This window comes from Myzus persicae, unplaced genomic scaffold (assembly GCF_001856785.1).
Source record: "Myzus persicae strain clone G006 unplaced genomic scaffold, MPER_G0061.0, whole genome shotgun sequence".
Lineage (NCBI taxonomy): Eukaryota > Metazoa > Arthropoda > Insecta > Hemiptera > Aphididae > Myzus > Myzus persicae.
The window spans coordinates 390,550-406,745 of NW_019101524.1; the positions used below are offsets into that span (position 1 = coordinate 390,550).

The window sequence follows — 16,196 nt, forward strand, 5'->3', positions numbered from 1 at the left end:
TCTAAATTGAAAATAAAATTAGGTAAAATTAGGAGACAGCTTACATACAGTTTTCAATTCAAATAGTATTTATTTACTGGAATTCGATAAAAAACGTCATAAAAATATTGTATTGTTAATTCGCATGTACATTGATTAGTCCATGCACTCATTGGGTATTTCATAGTGGGAAATACGATTTAATGTAATTATATATTATACTTATATTTTTAATTTTCAGATAAAATCTCTTTTATGAACAATATTATTTCATTTATTTTTATAAAATAAAAATATAATACTTAACTTAAAGTAATATTAGCTAGCATATATTATTTCATATAATTTTAGTTTTTGTTTCTTAAATTGTATAACGTTTTAGTTTTATTAAGTTAGGTGTGTTGGAATTAATTTAGATAAAAGTTGTCAGATTTAAATCGATTCAAGTTCTAGAATCGAAAGTAGCTACTAATATTTATAATTCATAAACTATAACTGTTATAGTTATTTAAACTACAATGTTAATTCTAAATGGCCTAAGGGATTTTATTGGTCGTACAATAGTGGATGATGGTTTTATGATATAATATATCCATACATTTTTTGATTTTTAGGACATTTTTTTTAAAAAATTAAATGGCATCTGCCCAAATCCATCAAAGTTATGTATACCTTACTTTATAATTTTCAGTTAGCCAACTTTAATAACATTCATTTTGTTTATTATCAATTATTGCAACATTATTGTTACTCTAATCTATTTAGTAATTATTTTAATAGTTATGGATAATAAGGAATTCAAAGTATTAAGGAACACTACCTATAATATGTTATTTTATGTATAGAAGAAGCTATATAAAGTGAACATATTTTGTGTTATCTTTAAGTATGCTATTTTTTGTTTACTTAAATCAACATAATTACACGGTACCTGACCATAGTGAAATACGATACATTGTGCATCGTTGACACAGAGAAGAAGATGGTAGATAACACCTCCTTCAAATATGTAATACTTACATTAATACACAAAATATTTAATAAATAAAAAAAAAAATGGCATCAATCTTTTAATTGTCTTAGAAGAGAAACTGAATGATTTTTTTTAAATGTCATAAACTTACTATTCTAAATTTAGTTTACCAATTCAATTATTAATGAATGTTAAAGATATCTGAAAATTTGACATATTAAAAATTAATTATTATATTTAATTAACCTTGTTATTATTCATATTGATATAAGTAGATATTTTTTTTGGAGACAATTTAAATATTTGAAAGTATAACTGTAAGTTATCACTTATCAAATATATTATTAGTCACAAATCATATTATGTATTACTTTTTAAAAGACACTGTAAAAACTACAACTTAAATCAATTTAGTCTTTATAGTTTTTTGTTTTAGATTTTGTTTCCATTATCAAAATAATACGTATTGTTCAAAAAAATATTGTCTATGAATTAACATTTTATTATTTATAATGCAAGATATTCTATATAAAAGAAGTAATTAGCAAAAATAATTTTCTTAATTTCTATATAAAGATAAAATTTATTGATGAATCCCTGTAACCTTGTTTATAAGTACACATTATTTAATTATTTAATACATTTTTAAACTTCAAACTTTCAGTAGTATCCTTAGTTTTCCTAAAGATCAGCTAGGTATTTGTATACAATTATTAAAGAAATGCATAAATTGTGTAATACAGGTACTAATATGAATGTATTTTTAAAATTTAGTTATTGTTGACTTTGAGAAAGGGTAATAAAATGTGTATCAAGTATCTATTAGTTATGCCTACTACAGTGGTTCATATAAAATAGATACTTGTTAATAATTATAATTTATTTACAATTAAGTTAATATGAAAATGTATAATATTGCACGTGTTTACAAAATTAGTGATGATTGGTGAACAAACATAGAAAGCCTGATTGCCAGGCAATCAATTATCATGCAGAATAAAGTGATGCATTTATTTATATTTTAAGTTTATAAATGAGTTCATTATTATATCATCATTGTAAAATTAGTTTGATTTACTAAAATAAATAGTCATTTGTTAAGTTTCTGTATAATGTATATAGTTGTACCTTGAAGTAAAAACAAGAGAATGATTAAAAAAAAAAAAAAGAATATATTTTGTCTCGACAAAAGTTAATATCGGAATTTCACATATTAATTTATGATATTGACATATAATGACATACATATATGATATATATTAATGTATACCTAGGTGTTAGATACTAAAAATAAAAATAACAAATTTTAATTTTACCTAAATTTTGATTTTGTAGGTACATATTTTAAATTTGTAGTTGATACATTTTAGATTCTGATTGGAACAATCAACGTATTGGTTTTATAATGTGATTTAAAAACAAACAATTTATACATGCAGTAAAAATGTTCTTTTTTTCAACTTTGAATGCGGTTAACTTATAGTTTATATTTGATATATTTGTATATTTGATTGATTTGATACATTAGTGAAATATTTCCTGTGATTAAAAAAATAATCTGGAAAACCAAACAAAAAAATTTGGAAAAACCGTGGTTTTTATAAAAAAAAGTTTTTTAATAAAAATGATTTTGTTTTTTTTCAAAAATAAATAACTGCAGAAATTAGAAATTGTTCACCAACAATTTGTATATATTAGCATTTTCTATACGTAACATAATTTAAAATAATTTTTTCTCTTTTTATGTTTTTTTAAGACTTGATATAATATAGGTGAGTATAAACATACCTCAAATTAATATTAGTTAGTTGTTTATTTACAACTCATAAAAATAATGATAATCTCCAGGGAACTCTCTCTACAGGCTGTATCGTAGATAACATACTCTGATTGAGTGTTGCCTCATCATATCATTAAGTAGGTCACTGTTATGGAAGTGTTAAATTTGAGTTTATTTGTGCTTAATAAAAGGTTCTGAGCCTACAGAGAGTGTGTCAATATGTATTTCTAAGGATATTTTATGATATATTTAAATAGCTATAAGTAATCTTTTTCTCAACCAGTTATACACTTATAATATGGTAATAGTTGGATAAACCATTACTCATTGTATATTATTAGTATCCAAAGTTATTAATTGTTATGTTATATAATATTATTGTTAACTAACGTCTATATATTGATGTAGGTTTTGTATTAACAACCTAAAATTAGCTTCAATATTTTTACACATTTAGGTATAGAAAATGATAATTTAAGTAATAATGGATAGTTTCAAGTTTCAAAGATATTTTTTAAGAAGTTTTTACTTTTGCCTCTCTTAGTGAGAATCAAAAACCATACTCAATATTGAAGATCAAATCTACAGATTCTGCTATAAAAAGTGTCATCACCCATCAGACAAAAAAAAAAAAAAGCACATGATTGCAAAACCAATTTCATTGGCACTGCTCGGAATTTAATATACAAAATTAAATTCTTACTAATTCTGAGTCTTATAGTTTATAGTTTATACCAAAGTTATTTTGCTGCACCCACTGGTTGACATACAAGTATACAACTATTATAAGTGATTTACTGCTATTAGTACAAATCAAGGTGTGTCCCCTCTGAAAGCAATTTGTCCATTGTGTTTATGACAAATCGATTTTATCGCATAGGAATAAAAATTTGCAAATGAATCGACCAAAATTACAAAAATTCACAAACATTCCTAGTAAATTTCTTCTATAAAAATCTAATTCTATAAAAATGTAATAATAACATCAAAACGTTCTTTCAAATTGAGTTAACATTTTAGTTTGCTTAGAGGTGGTAGATAAAACGTATGGAATAATAATATGTTCTTTCGTTCTCGTATATTATAAAAAATAAAGGTCTTTATTTATATTATGTATTTGTGTTTTCTTATTGAGAAATAGTCTTATAAAAGGAAAATAATAGTTATTGCCTGTTGGTTAAAGTTTCATAAATCAGATGTTAAATGTACATTTTCAATACACAATTATAATACATAAATATAATCATTAATTTGTTATTTTTGATTTACTTAAAACTATACTGAAAGTCTTATATTGTTATCTGAACTAAACTACATAGTTTGCTATGTCTGGTACCTATAGTTGACTTCTACTATACAACTATAGATCAAGATGTATATAGTGTATTAGGAGATTAAAAGTCAAATTATATTTTACTAAATGTAAATATAATATCTTAAAAGTAAATATGTTGGCGGAATAAAAAATTAAAAAATTAGGTAAGTAGAGTGTATCTTGTTGGTCACTGTAATGGATATGAAATTAATGTGGAATTAATGCACTTACACTAAACTTTTTTTTAATCCATGTAAAACAATTAACTTATGAAGAAACTTATATAAAATATTCAAACTTTAGGTAGATATTAAAATCAAAAATTTACATTTTATCATTTTACCATTCTAATTATTAGATAGATCTAATTTGCTACCAGAAATTATTCTCACTAAAAAAGATTAAAGCATTTTGTCTAAAAAAACTTCCTTTTCAAGTCACTTATGCCTTATACAATTTATGATCATAATTATTTATTGTTCCAAACTTTTGTTTAATTTTTTTGTTTCTCATTCACTTTTAATGATAGAAAAAAATAAATGAAAAAACATCATCACTCATCTCTAGAAAACAAATATAATATGTATTGTTCCATCCAAAATAAAAAATGACAGGAATTTGATAATTATATTTATATTTTAATTTACAATTATGGCATACAGATTATAGGTGCATCATAATATTAGTTGAATTAAAGTATTATAATATCATAGTATTATAGTATTGAAAATATTATAAATTGCTTGTGACCATATATATGACAATAATATATTTTATACAATCAAATTGTTTTATTATTTTTATTGATAAAAATTTAGTCCGAAATTGTGATTTTGACTTAACACTGTTTTATTACACATTTATAGTGATGGTAAATAATTTTTTTTTTTGGATTTATAATAATTTTTTATTTTCAAGTTATTTTTATCAAAAAAAGGATGAAGGCAATGTTTTGAATAATCAGTTATTCACAGCATAATTTTTAATAGTTATAAATGGCAATGTCATGATTTTCATACTAAACTTGAATACTCAATCATTAACTAATCAAATCATAAAATTAGTTATGGATATATTAATTTATTCTTAGAATTATTAATATTGAATATTATAAAATGAGCAAGAGCAATGACTTCCTTTGTAACAATTGCAATAGAATTATAATTATATTTGTTCTTTGAATCAAATAATAGTACATCATAAAACTCTTCAAATCTAAAAAAAGTTGTAACTAAACATACATTACACACATAGTTATTATATAAATATACTACAATAATGGGTTTTGATTTTTTAAAAACTTAAGTTAATGTTAATCAATTATATGCAGTTGCATAATGTATTTTAGGTGATATTTTGAAATATGCTAATAATTACACTTATATATAATTATAGTTGTCGAATATAAAATAACATTTTTTACTGTACCTATTAACTTATTTCATCACTATTGAATAGGCAATTGAGATTTTAATACATACCTATTAAACATAATATCTACCTAATTAGTCTTATTATGTTGTTTAATGAATAATTTAAGCTCCCAGGAACAAAAACTTAAGCTTATAAACACATAAATTTTAAATTAATTTTTAATTGCATGTTGATAATTTGTTTATACAATAGTATTTTACATTTATTAGTACATTTTTTAATTTTCTTAACACTCTAGGTTTCATATAATTTTCGTGATTTGTATAAATGTCTAACTGTCCCCTCTGGAATTGTTAGTGCCAAAATTTGTTTTTTTTTTATAAAGTATTTAATTTATTCCGAGGAACCCCAAAAAATTCAAACCTTATTAAATTTCAAGCGTTTCAATCAATAACCCTTTGTCTTCTTTCTAATACTTCTTGGTACGCCAACAATCATACCCTACATCATTACTTCAACATACCAACAATACCTATACTCACTTGCTTTCTATCACTTAAATAATTTTCATAAAAACTCCTTCAATCACACAAATCTCTTCATATCTAAACTCTACTCTCGCACATTACCTGATTACCTTCCCTATTAACTAATATTTAGTATTATATTATAGAAACTTACTCCTCTAAGTTTATAAATAGGAAGTAGTGTCGATGGACACTCTCTTCACTCACGCTGCCATGTCTAGTACATAAAAATTAATTTTAGTCTGTTTATTATTGTATTATTATTATATACAGATCTTAAATAAGTAAAAATATAAAAATTTATAATATGCCATATTTCTACTAATATGAGAGTAATATAATATACTAATATCTACCAATGTCAACCATTTAAATAAACATAAAAATAGTTTATTTTTGAGAAACAAATCTAAATTCATGTGTAAACCACCTTGGAGTCATTGTCCTGCTTACCCCTTGTGTGCATATTTACTCTGTGTATTTAACAGTTGATGACAATTTTGACAAATTAAAGATGGCTCAATGGCTCATACTGATGAGATTCTATTAAACTGTATGCATTTTTTTAATGATTCGCTTGAATAAATAATATTTTTGATTATTCCATTGGTGTAGACGTTTCAGAATTGTTATCGATGACAGTCTTTCGTTAAAATTGTATTCTTATAATAATATTATATTTAAGAAATTAATGTGTAATTATTGTTACTGTTTAGTCATTAGTATATTAGTGTGCCATGTGTTAGATGTGACAAAATAAAATAAAACATTTTGTTTCTGTGTAATTCCCTTACTTCTCTAACACTTATGTACGGCTTACTGGTGTAAGGTACTGTATTAATACTGTACTATATTAATAATAAAAACATGGTAAAAAAGGAATATTAAATTGTATCAGAGCAAGATAGTTAATTAAGATTTATATCTTATTGTAATTGTATGTATTATGACTATAAGTATTTAATTTATGATTTTGAAACAATTTTAAATTTGATAACTTATTGACATTATAAATATAACTTATAATGTGATTGATCTATTATACACTTAATAAGTATACTTATATAGTTAAGTACCTTATGTTAAAAAATGTATTGTTACTTAGTTATGTATTAAAGTCATAGGGTGTGATAAGGTAATTAATTGATGATGTTTAGTTGCAGTAACAGGGCTAGCTGATTAACATACAATTTGTTTACATTATTCAAAAAGAAATTTGACGATGAGTATAAAATATAATTAATAATTTTAAATTTTGATAAGTAAAATTAAATTAATATAGTTATATGATATATTAAGGTTCCAACAATTGTGTTCATTATTTTGAGTTTAATAACTAATTTATTTAAGCAAAATTGTTAAAATTCTAGTTGTTTTTACTTTATACATTGAAAATCTTAAACGTTTTAAACCTTAAAAATAGTTTTTTCTTAACAACATGTATTAATCAATCAAATCCCATAGGCGTGTTCAGACTTCGGTGGCCGAGAGGGCACAACAAATTTTTTAACTGTGAGACCTATTTTTTTTTTAGACTTGAAGAAACGTTCATTTTTTATGTTACAAAATTCACAATGGTAGGAATATTTTTTAATTATGATCAAAAAGTATAACCATTGTCAAAACAATAAAAATACATTTAAAACTTAATAAAAAACAGATACTTAATAAAGAAAAATTTATCATGGCATGATGTTGAGTCTGCCGTGAGGGGGGGGGGGCAGTGCTCACCCAGCCACTCCCGTAAACACGTCTATGTCAAATCCTGTGTGACAAGTTTTTGTTTGAAAAATCATTCATTGTATGAATAGATTCAATACTTTTCAAAATACCTAGTGAAAAATGAGAGTTTGTTTTGCACCAGTTTTTGACAAAAACAATTTTATTTTTTTATTGGAACTCAAAAATGAACTACCTTGAATTGAAATTTTTGCCAAATACTTAAATTAATATTTACTAGATATTAAATCATTTTCAAAATTTTTTTTTTTGACCTTTTTAATATTTTTTCGATTTAAGTACGATTACATTTTTTTCTTTGTGTTATATAAATACCCATTTTCTTTTATAAGTGTTTAAAATTTTAGAGTTTATATTTTTATTTTTACTAAATTTCATAAAAATTCGAAATTTATTATAAAAGTTATTTTTTTTTATGATATCTACTGCATGGTTATTAGCTGGTTTTTAATGTGGGGAGAGGGTATGGATGATTTCGAACACGTGTATATGTGGCGATCCATCGGAGAACTAGTGACACCGGACTGTGCTGGCACTCAAAGGACGTTTGTAACTGAAGCCAAACACCGCGCCACATCAAGCCAAAAAAAATAATTTGTAGTTAAAATACATTAAATTTTGAGACTTGAAAATTTAGTACCTACAATATTCTTCATAAATTTATTTACCTCCTGAAAATTAAAAAAAAGTCTATAATGTCACAAATTCTTTTTATGAGCAATTGTTGTGAAATTTTGATGACATTAGTTGTTTAAATAATCAAAGTATCAAACGTATAATAAGTATAACGATTATATTTCAATTGAGATATTATAATAAATTAATAAATGCTGTTTTCGGGAAAAAATAATTCAACCTATTGTAAATTAAATTACTGTTATAACAATATAATTTTCATAATAAATTATGCTTAGTAAAATAGACTGACAGTATGAGTAGGCTGTCTCTGCTCAGAATCGTTTTTCCCATGGAATGATTTATCATTGAATTCAAATTTAACACATTAATTACAGTGGCTTATTCAATGATTAGGTACACTCATCACCTGGCACCTCCTTTACAGCAAAGCGGTTACCTTCTTGCTTACTTTTTTTAAAGCTATATTATATTCATCAACAATGTTGAATGAATTGATTACTCATTGATGTCTTGACTCGGTGTGAAGGGTTTATTTTGGTGGTCAAATCTATATTCCCAAATTGTCTGCAGCCCAGCTCAAGCGTTTAAATAACATACCAAAGCAAAATTAAGTTTTCCCGCTCTTTAAATGTAATTACTACTTCTTTATTTTTAAATTGCACACCTGAAAAACATATTTAATATGTATTATTTTAAAAGTTAATATTTTATACTCAAATGGAAATTCTTCCTGAAATTAAAAAAATAGATGTCGACTTGTCCCATGATCAGGCGCGGACTGGTAAAAAGGGCGCGGGATGCTGCATAATTTAAAGGGCAAATAAAACAAATTTTAAATAATAGGTTATTTATAAAATATTTAAACATTTTCTTTTGTTTTAATAAAATATTGTAAATACGTTAAAAATGTAAATAGGTGCCAAATTACAACAGCAATGCAAGGTTAAGCAACGGCAAACTTAAGGGTCAGTAAATTGTGATTAATTTTTGCCCCCCCCCTCCCCAACCACCGCCCTATAACAATTAGAGATAAGTTCCTCTTATAAAGATTGTGTTAATAATAAATTAAGAAAGTATATTTAATGTATATAAAAAGCTGCTCAAACTAATTTACCTATTTTCTTATTGGCTACCTACTTTAAATGTATTCTTTTTTCTTTATGATTGTTATAGTTATTACTTATTAGTTATTACATAAATAATAGATCTACATCTACCTACGATTTTATCAAAGAATTTTAACCTTCTCCTTAAAAATTCAGATTAATTTTAGGTGGGCACATTTATACCGATAGGGGCAAATATATTTTAGGGCAAGGGATGCTGTAGCATCCCAGCATCCCAGCCAGTCCGCGCCTGCCCATGATGGTTTTGGAAGTTGGCGGTCTTCTAATTTTCTACATACCAATAAACTGTTTTATATATTTTATCATCCTGTGTTCATTCTGAACTTATACATCATACATGGCTTCGTATAACCATCTTATAAATGAAATATTTATGTTCTCGTGTAAACCCTATGAATGATGATAATTATATAATATCTATTATAATTGATCGACTAACGAATAACAAGTCGCACAGTGTCAATAAATCCAGTTTACCTACATAATAAAAAAATATTGTCTTGAAATAACTCGTAAAAACCTTATAACAGACACGCGCAGAAAGATGGTACCATGTGCTTTTGGAACCTGGTGACCATGGGGCCCCGACGTCAATGGCAGCGGTTCTGCGAAACGAAACGCCGACAACACCGCTGTACGGGAAACGACGGCGACGAAATCGCTCTTCATCAACAGGTAAAACATAATGAATAAATTAAACCTTTTATACGACGAGGAATTAAATCGGTAAAATGTTCATATAAAAAAATTAATAATAAAGTATTGTAGCGCATGCGGGTATATTATAGGTTCATTTCGTTGTTTTAAAATACTCGTAATTTAATGATCCTCTGTTTGTGTACGCAATTATCCGGATTATATATGGATTTATCTCTGCGATACGCAATTAAATGACCGTTATCTATTCAATAATAGTTAAGCGCACTATATATTATATTTTACGGCCTAGAAGTATATATTTAGGACATATTATAATCTGCTATAGCTAATATAAGTACTTAAATGTGAAAATATGATATTAATATATTGTTCAAGAGTAGAACTTATAGGTAATAACATTACCTCCGATTGATTTATTGTTGTATTATTATTTTAATATTTAATATTTACTATTTTCGATGGAAACTAACTAAATATTCAAACTAGGTACTTATTGAAGATATTATGTTTCATGGTAAAATATTAAGCGTTGTCGTATGGATTTCGTGTGCTTATTATTGCACACCGCTGCACCTACCTGTCTGTATTTATTAATACCTATTTGTGTAATACAGTACTACCCATATATCATACTTATATTCCCTCAGTCTTCCCGCAAAATATATAATGTGTTACTTTTACATGTCGCGAAAGTCATTCTCTATATAATATATTTATACAGATCATATATTCATATACCAATATGAGTAGGTATACAGTTTACAATTTACTTTACATCATAGGATTAGTATCTATGAATAGGGATCAGATTTTTATTTAAATTTAAAATAAACACAGTATGTTTCTCCGAAGCGTTACAATAATTAATTGATGGAAACATAAAATAACTATGCAACATTTTAAATTTATTTATTTTGGCAGATAGACCACAATTGTTGTAACCGTTTGGATTGAATCTCATAGAAACGCTGTTCCCTAAAATATTATACGCATAAACCTTATAATTTCTACGTTGTAGTTCGTATTATATTTTTTTATATTCGTATTATATAACTACAGGCTGTAGTATAAACGTTTAAGTATATTTAGATTTAATATCTGTGTTACGTGTGACCTTTTTTGATTCTCTATATTAAACTTCGACGTTACGTCAGTTATCAATTGGATTTCATCGGGATCGTCACTTTTGCAGGCCATAATACTATTAATACTGAGTGCCAAATTAAACTGAATTTTTTTATCATCAATCAATGGCTTATTAATAAGGCATGGTTATATAATTTGTAATTATATATTTCGTTTTAAATAGTGATTTTGTATTAAATTAACGATTAATGTACATTTTAGTTTATATAGTTACATACTAGAATGTTAAAAAGACTGTTTACAGTTTATTATGGAATGAAAAAAAATCTAGTTGGTTGCTCGGTTAGAAAAAAATAAAAGTTGGTTCTGGAAGAAAAGTATTGACTATTTTCGAGATGGCTTCCTCAATGGCTTTCAAACCTATTTAAGAAATATAAAAAAACCCATCGGAAATCGAAATATTAGATTCTGAAATATAAAAAAAATTACACTTTATTTAAGTTAAGAAACTATTAGGAAGGATTATTTTAACATCTAGATACTGTGCCTAAAATAAAACTTTACCTTACATTATTTTATTAGTAACAGATCATATTAATATATATTATATATATCTGTTATAGAACAACGAATATTTTATTTTAAATTTATAACGTGTATAAAAAATAATTTTAAACGAGTCCATTATAATTATGAAACAGATGTGAGCGTTTGTTACATACCTACTTACATCACTCTAACGTTTTTCATCATGTTTCATCGACGTTTATTTTAACTGTTACGTTATTAATTATTAATTATTATTTTAAAACGACATAAAATTAAAAATTAAAATTCTTTATTCCTGCAACTTATTTATTTATTTTGAATGCTATTAGTTCTGATGAATTCAGGATCAGACTGTTGTTGAATTATAATATATTTTAATCACTGTTTGTGCAGTGTAACTATTTAAGATAAAAGTACCTACATTCATTAAAATTACTGAGTTTTCTCTAAAATCATAAAACAAAGAATATCGAGACGGATTACTTAAGATATAGAAATAGAAAGCTATATTGTAATTGAATTATATTCCGTGGGCCCACTCGAAGTGTTTTTAACGCCAATGTTTTTCGATGTTGTGCTCAAGTGATCTATGGTGTTACCACATTATCATTCATTAATAATATAATATGCATTGGATCCATCTACGTAATTACCAATCTGGTAAGGCCAGTGGCGTATCCACGGTGGCAGGAAGAATTAGTGAAGTCCATAGGGAAAATGGTTAAATAATAAGACAATTTCATCAATAAATCATTTTCTGATACAATTTTTCAAAAATTAATTTTTAACCCCCACCCCCTATCCAAAACTACTAAAACGTCAGAACTCAACCGAATTTATGCGGATATCAAGATAATTCGAACTACGATACGGTTGTGGACGGTTCCGGAGGTTTTTTGATAGTAAATATTAATAATAACAAAAAGTACTTAAAAGTCATACTCCATTTGATTACTGTTGATGTCAGATACTTTTCTTTGACAATTTTAAGTGTACAAAAGTCCAAACTGCATAATCTTATATTCTTACACGTATAATAGTAATTATACTATTACTATAGTAGCAGTGATGAGTAGCATTACATTCCTATCCTTGGTTTTCAAATAAGTATAGGTACCTACCACGTGTAAATGTATGCAAACATATATGTACTTACTATATTATATGCTTTAGATTTCCACAAAATATGTCGTTATAGGTTCTATAAGTTCTATTTTATATTTGATATTATTAATAATTTGATGATTAATGACTACAGTAGAGAGTGTGTAAAACAACAAGTTATATCTAAATAAAAAATTAAAACACCCCACTAAAAAAAATCCTGGTTACGGGTCTGGTTCATTATATAACAATATTTTTTATAGTTTTATAGAAACTAATATATTAGTGTATATACTATACATAATATAATTCCGAATTTTCAGATGCACTACATATGGGAACATGAATTACTTGTTCTAAATAATTGTTACAACTGATTCCATTCGAAACGCATCACAATTATTCTATATACACACGATTTTGATTAGTGATTATTTTAACCTGTTATTTGTTGTGCTCTTGCGACTTTATAGTATATGGTACCTATATATTGGCTATATAACACGATATTGTATAACATATTTGCTATAGTTTGACATACTATACTGCTATCTATTGAAGTGTTGTGTACGTCAGTCCAGCGTATTATCCGTTTTAAAGATTAGTTCACAAACAACATTTTGTTTCATGTGAATATTCTCGAGAATCCTTGTTCTCGAACTTTTATAATTCGATTCAGGATTATTACTATACATATTGACATATTGTACATAATATATTTAATATTATTTATAACGTTTTACTGGAACAACTTTACCAAACACTTGGAAAACGAGTTTTTTATTTTTGTTACCGCTTTAGGCGCACATGATATAATATTCTTTGTTTTATCGTACCGGCACACCACTAGTAAAATTTTCCAATCTCGAGTCTCCGAGCCGATATTTTTAGTTTGATATAATGAGCGTACACATCATCATATAGAAACATATATGATATTTGTGATTTAACTTAACGGTACATCGTACAGGTTAGGTTAACCTAACCTAATCTACACAGCTGTAATGTATTTATATTTAATATGTTGGCGACTAACGATCGATCTCAGCGGTCCGTCGTCCCCCTACTCGTGCAGCAGAGATCAAACTTTATACCTACTACATCCGACGCATATATTAATGCAGCATACACAGATGCCTTGTTTATAATGATGTATACAAAAAGCACCATTTATGATTTAAAAACCATAACATTAAAACGTAGATAGGTGCGTATATCTTGCTACGCCTCTGATCTGTCGGTAAACACGTTTTTCGGAAAACCGCTTACAATTATTATTTATTTGTACTGCGTCGCGTACCTAATATACCAGTTATTGCACACGCTAAAACACTTTCGATGACGTACACGTACATAACAGTGTAGTAATATTATGGTCGTTGTGTATGTAGGATATCGGAAGTTTTTATTGAGTTTTTTCTTGTTCAGAAGTTTCAGCGCCACCGGCCGTGGGCCGTGTCCTCCCGAAGTTTCATTTGTTTTGATGCAAACATACATGTCACATAAATATTATAATATGTATAAAATACACAATTTAACATGAACGTTACGCGCACGCTGTATAATATTATATATTATTGCAACGAAAATAATAATTGATACCGAGCGATCGTATATTATAATATTATATTTATATAGGTAATATAGCTGGTGTATAATATCTACATTCTACAGTTTACACGTATATATTAAATTTATAATAATATTATTATGGCGGTAGAATATATAGACATTTGTTGTAAAGACACTCTCGGCGAATGACGTCAATGGTGACCTTAAATGACATATGCGGTCGACATAGCAGTCTCCTTCTCCATTCGTCTGTCCTGTGGCCGTCGCTGCGATGTGTATGATAATAATAATAATAATAATAGTAATAATAATAATATAATATAATACCGGCCGAGGGGCATACTTGTGCGCGCAAGTCTGTATGCGGGTATACGTGTGTATTGCGAGTGTGTGTGCAAGACAGTGTGTTACGACGTATAATGCCATTCTACCTATATCACACACGTGCGTGTGAGAGTGAGATATTCGTACTCTGTTGTTAACTAGTTTCATAATACAATATATTATAATATTATATAGGTATAATATTATAATAGTATTGCCTAAAGTCCTGTATGCTCCACGATCGCGTTTTGTATGACGGTGGTGGTATTACTTACACTCGTAGAGTTGTATATTATAATGTGTTAAGCTTATTAAATATTAATTATTATAATATGACATTATGGCGATATTTTATTATCGACCAATTTATTGTTTATAAAAAAATGTATAGTATATTTATATATCAATTCGGTCCGTCGTCCACAACTCCACATTACGGTTTTCTCACACGTGCCAACTTCATTTTACTAGGTATTTTTCGATTTTGGTTAACCGTCCTTATAAAGTAGTATTATGCTATCAATATAATTTAGTTTAAACCGCCGGTTATTAAAATATTATTTAATAACATTTTCTTAGTCTTTACATGGGTTTTCAGACTTTAAGTAGATCACACATATTTTTATGACATAGATATTAATTATATTACTCTATTCCCAAACGTCCATACCATTTTTAGAAACTGCTGTTCAGATTATAAACCACTCGTATTTACATGTATATTTACACTTCTTTATAACGCCCCCAGCGCCTAACTAAGCGTCCAAGTCTGACTAAGTGTTGAAGCTTAAATAGTAATAATTTTGATAAAATACTCGAGTACTTACGTGTCTTGTAAATTTGATTTTCCGGAAATCGTTATTATTTTTGCCAGCATACCACGATGACTACAATTAATAGTTATTAAATTTATATTTTTCTAATTTTTTCACTTTAATAATACGTAATAAAATACATAAAATATATTATATTTTAACATGTATTCGTTTTACGCCATAATAGTATTATTATATTATGTTGAATTTAAAGATAATGACGATAAGTAGTTATTCCCGAGTAGATAAATAACAGTCAACGATCATTATTAATTGCTAATATTTCAATATCCTTAAAATTTATTTTTAAATAAAACATCGGAGTACTTTAAAAAACGGAGTGTAAGCATATTACACACGAAATCCTTATAGTGTATTACAAAAGTGTCATGTGATACATTTTTTCGTATTATTTGATTCGATTTGGTTAAATTTAATTTGATTGGCCATATGAAGTTGAATTTTAAATAATAATAATTAACAGTCATAGACTATAGCTTAACTTTTAAGTGGGACTAACTATTTTTGATCTTTGAAAATGTCTATATGAAAATTTTACTGTAATATCACTATTATTGTTACTTTAATATCGTAGAAAGATTTTACGAGTTGAAATAATATTCTAAAAAATA

The 16,196-nt window shown here is 26.5% G+C and overlaps 1 protein-coding gene across 3 annotated transcripts in view; it reads left to right on the forward strand.

Annotated features, from left to right (window-relative positions):
• LOC111029418 (inositol-trisphosphate 3-kinase homolog) overlaps positions 1-16,196 on the forward strand; it is an 81,115-nt gene that overhangs the window by 8,467 nt on the left and 56,452 nt on the right. For 2 of the 3 annotated variants that reach the window (XM_022308400.1, XM_022308399.1), the window contains exon 2: positions 9,985-10,129. The exons of the other annotated variant lie outside the window; for it this stretch is intronic. In XM_022308400.1, the coding sequence (XP_022164092.1) occupies positions 10,007-10,129 (123 nt within the window). In that variant the 5' untranslated portion in view covers positions 9,985-10,006. The remainder of the gene's footprint in view (positions 1-9,984; positions 10,130-16,196) is intronic. 3 annotated transcript variants of the gene reach the window in all.